We start from the raw sequence: 7,500 nt of genomic DNA on the forward strand, positions 1-7,500 counted from the left end.
ATAAACAATAAGGCTCTTAAAACACTGCTTTGATAAATGTAATGTCATATTTTTAAAATACCTCAAGTAAATCGAAGTCATTTGTTTTATTATTATTACTGACAGTGTACTTGTTTTTTTATTGTAAAATTATTTTAGTTTAAGATCAAGTATAGGTTATGGAAGCCCGTTCCCGCCACTAAATAAAAAAAAAATAAATTTAAGTAAAAAAAAAAAAAAAATTAAGTCAGAATTCCAAGTTATAAAGTCAGAATTGCGAGTTATAAAGTCAGAATTGCGAGTTATAAAGTCAGAATTGCGAGTTATAAAGTCAGAATTGCGAGTTATAAAGTCAGAATTGCGAGTTATAAAGTCAGAATTACGAGTTATAAAGTCAGAATTACGAGTTATAAAGTCAGAATTACGAGTTATAAAGTCAGAATTGCGAGTTATAAAGTCAGAATTACGAGTTATAAAGTCAGAATTACGAGTTATAAAGTCAGAATTGCGAGTTATAAAGTCAGAATTACGAGTTATAAAGTCAGAATTACGAGTTATAAAGTCAGAATTGTGAGTTATAAAGTCAGAATTGCGAGTTAGAAAGTCAGAATTCCGAGTTAGAAAGTCAGAATTGCGAGTTATTAAGTCAGAATTGCGAGTTATAAAGTCAGAATTGCGAGTTATTAAGTCAGAATTGCGAGTTATAAAGTCAGAATTGCGAGTTATAAAGTCAGAATTGCGAGTTATTAAGTCAGAATTGCGAGTTATTAAGTCAAAATTCCGAGTTATTAAGTCAGAATTGCGAGTTATTAAGTCAGAATTGCGAGTTAAGTCAGAATTGCGAGTTAAGTCAGAATTGCAAGTTTTAAAGTCAGAATTGCGAGTTATAAAGTCAGAATTGCGAGTTATAAAGTCAGAATTGCGAGTTTTAAAGGAGTTTCCTGTTATGGCGATTGGCCATAAATGAAGTGTTAAAGACTCTTTCTTTAGGTTCTCTGCTTGTGATGTGGTCTGGATTCGCAGCTCAGTTTACCAATAAAGGCCAGGAATACACAGTATTTCGTTGACACTTTTACTGAACTGAAATATAAACTAATACAACCCTTTTAGATTTAGCCCTTTATAATGTCTATGTACGATATGTCTGCAGCTCCCAAGTACACCACACGAGGGCACTCTTGCAATATGAAACGAATAACAGCTGCGACAATATGTAGATCATATAATTGTTACACATATAATGGATAAATAATATAGAAATCCTAATTTTAGACTTTTGGAGGAATCACGTAACCTATAGCTAGTTTCAGACGCTCTGTTTATTGCTTTATAATTGCTATTTAGACCAAATGGTAATAATTAAAAAAGAACAAATCCATGAGAATAAATAGACAGCCTAGTTCAACTATATATTTCCTTTTTGAAAGCGTGATAAACATTAAAAGTCAGATATAGGCTTTATGTTGCGTTTATGAGCTAATGTGCATGCGTCTTTAAAACTCCATTTATGGCCAGTCGGCATAACAGGAAACTCATTTATAACTCGGAATTCTGACTTAATAACTCGCAATTCTGACTTAATAACTCGCAATTCTGACTTTATAACTCAGAATTCTGACTTTATAACTCGCAATTCTGACTTTATAACTCGCAATTCTGACTTAATAACTCGCAATTCTGACTTTATAACTAGCAATTCTGACTTTATAACTCAGAATTCTGACTTTATAACTCGCAATTCTGACTTAATAACTCGCAATTCTGACTTTATAACTCGGAATTCTGACTTAATAACTCGCAATTCTGACTTTATAACTCGCAATTCTGACTTTATAACTCGGAATTCTGACTTAATAACTCGCAATTCTGACTTTATAACTCGCAATTCTGACTTTATAACTCAGAATTCTGACTTTATAACTCGGAATTCTGACTTAATAACTCGCAATTCTGACTTTATAACTCACAATTCTGACATTATAACTCGGAATTCTGACTTAATAACTCGCAATTCTGACTTTATAACTCGCAATTCTGACTTTATAACTCGCAATTCTGACTTTATAACTCAGAATTCTGACATTATAACTTGCAATTCTGACATTATAACTCGCAATTCTGACTTCATAACTCAGAATTCTGACTTAATAACTCGCAATTCTAACTTAATAACTCGGAATTCTGACTTAATTATTATTATTTTTTAAGTTTTTTTTTTTTTCCACTTAATTTTTTTTTTTATTCAGTGGCGGGAACGGGCTTCCATAGTAGGTTGAGATAAGAACCAATTGAATCCATCATCAAATTTCCTCCAGGAACCTCCTTCCTTAAAACAAAAATATAAACACACAGAGAGAACAGAAGAGGGCAGCATTGATCCACACACATTTTAGAAAAAATATTGCATAATCTGACACTGACTGTCGGAACTGACAATGCAAAATGTGTCATCTAAACTGGGCTTTAATGCAGGTTGTTCTGAAGTGATTAATCTGGGGTTAACTTGTGTTTCTCTTCATGGCCTAGACCCAATGGAGATGAAAGAGGAGAATGAAGCACTAAATCAAATGGAAGAGAAACATGAATATGGGAAACACAGTGATTTTATAACTGGAGAAAACTCTTTTAGCGGCTCGCAACTGACTTACAACACAAACCGAGAACTAACGACGACAAATACAAGTGTCAAGAAGCCTTTCACCTGCGAACAGTGTGGAAGAGGTTTCCTTAAGAACGCCACCCTTAAAGGACACATGCGAACTCACACCGGAGAGAAGCCATTCTCCTGCCAACAGTGCGGAAGAAGTTTCACTCAGAAAGGGACGCTAACCAGACACAAGAGAGTTCACACCGGAGAAAAGCCGTACACGTGCACACTGTGCGGAAAAGGCTTCACAGCCGGAGCAAACCTTACATACCACATGAACATTCACGCCGGACTGAAACCCTTCACATGTGAACAGTGTGGAAAGAGTTTCAGACGGAAGAAAACCCTTAGCTGCCACATGAAGGTCCACTCAAGAGAGGATTGTTTCATATGTCATCAGTGCGGCAGGAGTTTCCCAAACATAAAATGCCTCGACGCCCATGTAAAAATCCACTCCGGACAGAAGCTCTTCGAATGCCCGCAGTGTGAAAAGAGTTTCAGATTCAAAGTAGGTCTGAAGTCTCACATGAGAATCCACACCGGAGAGAAACCGTACACGTGCAGTCACTGCGGGAAGGACTTCAGATTCAGAGTGAGCCTTAAAACTCACATGAGACTTCACTCCGGAGAGAAGCCCTACGCGTGCAGTCAGTGCGGAAAGAGCTTCAAATATAAAGCGACTTTGAACGCGCATATGAGAGGTCACACTGGAGAAGAAAGCCCCCACGTCTGCAAGCTCTGTGGAAATAGCTTCTCGCAGAAAGGAAATCTTAAGATTCACATGAGAGTTCACACTGGAGAGAAACCTTTCACCTGTGATCAGTGTGGAAAATCTTTCACACGTAAGGAGTCTCTCAACTACCACATAAAGATTCACTCGAGAGATCGTGGTTTCAAGTGTCGTCAGTGTGGAAAGTGTTTCCTGTACAGGAAGAATCTCACCAGGCACTTAATCATCCACTCTGGAGAGAAGCCGTTCATCTGCCCTCAGTGCGGCAAAGGTTTCAGATTCAAAGGAAACCTCGAGGTTCACATGAGCATTCACACTGGAAAAAAAACATTTCAGTGTCTAAAGTGCAAGAAGAGTTTCACACGTCAGAAAGATCTGAAGTGTCATTTGAAAAGCCATTCTGCAAAGAAATTGCGATCTTCTGAGTTTGGGAATAGGCTTCAAAAAAGGAGCGGTTTCAATAGTAACCTGCTCGATCACTCGGAAGGAAGGTCTTTTAATTGCGGCAAGTGTAATGAAACATTTATTTTGGCATCACACTTACAGACCCACATGAAAAGTCACGCAGATGTCAGATCTCATTTGTGTTCCTTATGTGGAAAGAGATTTCAATGGCTTAGACATTTCAAATGTCACCAGATAATGCGCGTTTGTCTGAAATCAAGGTTACGTTCACACTGTAGATGAATGTAACCAAAATATGATTTTCTAATAAAAAGAAGTTTTTTTTTGGTCAAGTCACATGACATTAAATGTGGGAACTGTTAGAGGCTCATCCCTTAAAGCAGGGGTCATCAATCTCTGTCCTGGAGGGCCAGTGTCCCTGCAAGATTTAGCTCCAACTTGCCTTAACACACCTGCCAAGATGTTTCAAGTATACCTAGTAAGACTTTGATTAGCTTTGTTCAGGTGTGTTTGATTCGGGTTGGAGCTAAAATCTGCAGTACACCAGCCCTCCAGGAACAAGTTTATTGACCCCTGCCTTAAAGCATAGCTCTCAAACTGGTGTCCTGGAGAGTTTAGCTCGATCCCTAATCAAACACACCTGAACCAGCTAATCAAGCTCTTACTAGGTACACTAGAAACTTCCAGGACACCGGCCCTCCTGGACTGGGTGTGGACACCCTTGCCTTAAAGCATAGGTCTCAAAGTGGATTCCTGGAGGGCCTCAGCTCTGCACAGTTTTGCTCCGACTCTAATCAAACACAGCTGATCCAACTAATAAAGGTGTTCAAGACTACTAGATCAGCTGTGTTTGATTAGGGTTGGAGCAAAACTGTACAGAGCTGCGGCCCTCCAGGAATCCAGTTTGAGACCTATGCTTTAAGGCAAGGGTGTCCTAAGGGTTAGGGAGGGCCGGTGTCTTGGAAAGTTTAGCTCCAACCCTAATCAAACACACCTGAACCAGCTAATCAAGCTCTCTTACAAGGTATAAACTTCCAGGACACCGGCCCTCCAGGACTGAGTGTGGACACCCTTGCCTTAAAGCATAGGTCTCAAACTGTATTCCTGGAGGGCCGCAGCTCTGCACAGTTTTGCTCCAACCCTAATCAAACACAGCTGATCCAACTAATCAAGGTGTTCAAGACTACTAGATGAGCTGTGGTTGATTAGGGTTGGAGCAAATCTGCAGAGCTGTGGCCCTCCAGAAATCCAGTTTGAGACCTATGCAACTAATCAAGGTGTTCAAGACTACTAGACACTACTAGATCAGATTTGTTTGATTAGAGTTGGAGCAAATCTGCAGACCTCACCTCCAGGAATTGAGATTGAGACCCATGACTTAAAGGATTAGTTCACTCAAACATGAATATTCAGCAATTAATTACCCTCATGAGATCTTAGTCCATCTTCCGAACACAAACTAATATATTTTATACTCATTCAGAGAGCTCCCTCATCCTCCACATACAGCAGCAGTCCAAACTCGTTTAAATTTCAGAAAAGGAATCAAAAACATCAGCAAAACAGTCCATGTGGCTTCAGGGGTTCAATCGTACTCATACAAAGCTCCATGAACACATTAACTAAATGACTTTGTTTGCCTAGATCAGGGGTCACCAATCTCGGTCCAGGAGGGCCGGTGTCCCTGCAGGGTTTAGCTCCAACTTGCCTCTACACACCTGCCTGGGTGATTCAAGTACACCTAGTAAGACCTTGATTGGCTTGTTCAGGTGTGTTTGATTAGGGTTGGAGCTAAAATCTGCAGGACACCGGCCCTCCAGGAACAAGTTTGGTGACCCCTGGCCTAGATCATCTCTTCCACATCTCTTACAGATGATATAAATGAGCAAAGTTGCAGACAGTTTTCTAGCACACAAACTTGTTCTTGAAGCTTCATATGTTTAATGTTGAACCACTGAAGTCACATGGACTATTTTGCCGATGTTTTTGGATCTTTATTTGTGTTCCGAAGATGAACGAAGGTCTCATGAGGGTAATTAATTACAGAATTTTCATTTTTGGGTGAACTAACCCTTTAATGCAAACATATTAATCGTATATTGATGTACAATGTCTAAGTGTATATAAGCGTAGTTGGAGAGTGTGAAACTTTTGTGCTCCGCATTTCTGTTCTTAAGTGTGAAGTAATTAGTAAAACTTACTTACTAAAACTTAATATATGCTTACTGAGAAATGTGCTGAAGAATCAAATCGGCTAATCAAATATAAAAAAAACCACGAAACATTAACAAAGCCTTACTCTAAAGTCATTGTGTGTACTTTTTGGTGTTGTGAATTAAGGCTCACATTCCTCTGCCTTTATTTAGACGTCCTATCAATTAAACATCTCAACCAAATGTTGTTTTCGTTTCTCACTGTAATATGTTGCTCATTTTAATGATTCAATTCAACTTGTAGGGTCATCAAATGTAATTACTGTACAGGCTCCAATCCCAACATTACTTTTAGCCACTACTGTATTTTTAGTTACCTGCAGTCAAGCAATGGCTGAGGTTGAATTTAACATGAGTGAATTGAACTTATTTGGAAAAGAATGTGAAAGTAATACTTTACAGTAACATGAAGGTTTTAATAACATGGCTGCAAATTTTGGTCACACATGCACCTGAAATGTAATCCATGTGACCTCAAAATATATTTGGTAGCATTTGTGCGAGTGCATAAAATTGATGCTGTGCTCTGTAAACTTGATAAAACAGAGGCCTTTTTGATGGTTTTCTTTCACTTTTGACTTCACGATTATGTGAACTTTTAGCCGGCAGCTAGCTCTCTGCAACTCTCACATGGTCGCCCACTGAAGCTAAGCAGGGCTGCGCCCGGTCAGCACCTAGATGGGAGACCCTATGGGAAAGCTAGGTTGCTGCCAGAAGTAGTGTTAGTGAGGCCAGCAGGGGGCGCACAACCTGCGGTCTGCGTGGGTCCTAATGCCCCAGTATAGTGACGGGGACTCTAAAGTGCTCGGTGAGCGCCGTCTTTCAGATGAGATGTTAAACCGAGGTCCTGACTCTCTGTGGTCATTAAAAATCCCAGGATGTCCTTCGAAAAAGAGTAGGGGTTTAACCCTGGCATCCTGGCCAAATCTACCCACTGGTCTCTGTCCATCATGGCTTCCTAATCATCCCCACATCATAATTGGTTTAATCACTCTGTCTCCTCTCCACCAATCAGCTGGTGTGTGGTCTGGCGCAAAATGGCTGCCGTCGCGTCATCCAAGTGGATGCTGCACACTGGTGGTGGATGAGGAGATTTTCCCCAATGTGTAAAGTGCTTTGAGTGCCCAGAAAAGCGCTATATAAATGTAAGGAATTATTATTATTATTATTATTACCAGAGGGAAAACTGACGTCCAATGACAATCTTTAGGCCTTGGTAAAATTAAAAAAGAAGCATGCTGTCCTTAATGTCGTCATCTTGAACTTCTGGAATGCATCACAAAATTGTAGGCTACATTACGAGGTTATTTTTTTATTTTCGCTGTTAAGATGCACTGCAGCTAAATCTAGGCAACGATGTTCTGTTGTTTAGGCTGCTGATGTTTGTGCATGAAAAATTTAACCCCCAAAAGATATTTTCAAGGGTCAAAGAGAGTTAATTATGAGTAAGCAAGCGCTTTTTAGCGAGAAAGTGAATTGAAACCATCTCTGAGGACTTATATTCATTTAGCCTACTTAGTAATAGG

At 39.5% G+C, this 7,500-nt stretch overlaps 1 protein-coding gene across 2 annotated transcripts in view; it reads left to right on the top strand.

The window, feature by feature from the left end:
* LOC130222749 (gastrula zinc finger protein XlCGF26.1) overlaps positions 1-6,157 on the top strand; it is a 12,808-nt gene extending 6,651 nt beyond the window's left edge. For both annotated transcript variants that reach the window (XM_056455283.1, XM_056455284.1), the window contains exon 3: positions 2,506-6,157. In XM_056455283.1, the coding sequence (XP_056311258.1) occupies positions 2,506-4,043 (1,538 nt within the window). In that variant the 3' untranslated portion in view covers positions 4,044-6,157. The remainder of the gene's footprint in view (positions 1-2,505) is intronic.
* The last annotated feature ends 1,343 nt before the right edge of the window (positions 6,158-7,500 follow it).

This window comes from Danio aesculapii, chromosome 4 (assembly GCF_903798145.1).
Source record: "Danio aesculapii chromosome 4, fDanAes4.1, whole genome shotgun sequence".
Lineage (NCBI taxonomy): Eukaryota > Metazoa > Chordata > Actinopteri > Cypriniformes > Danionidae > Danio > Danio aesculapii.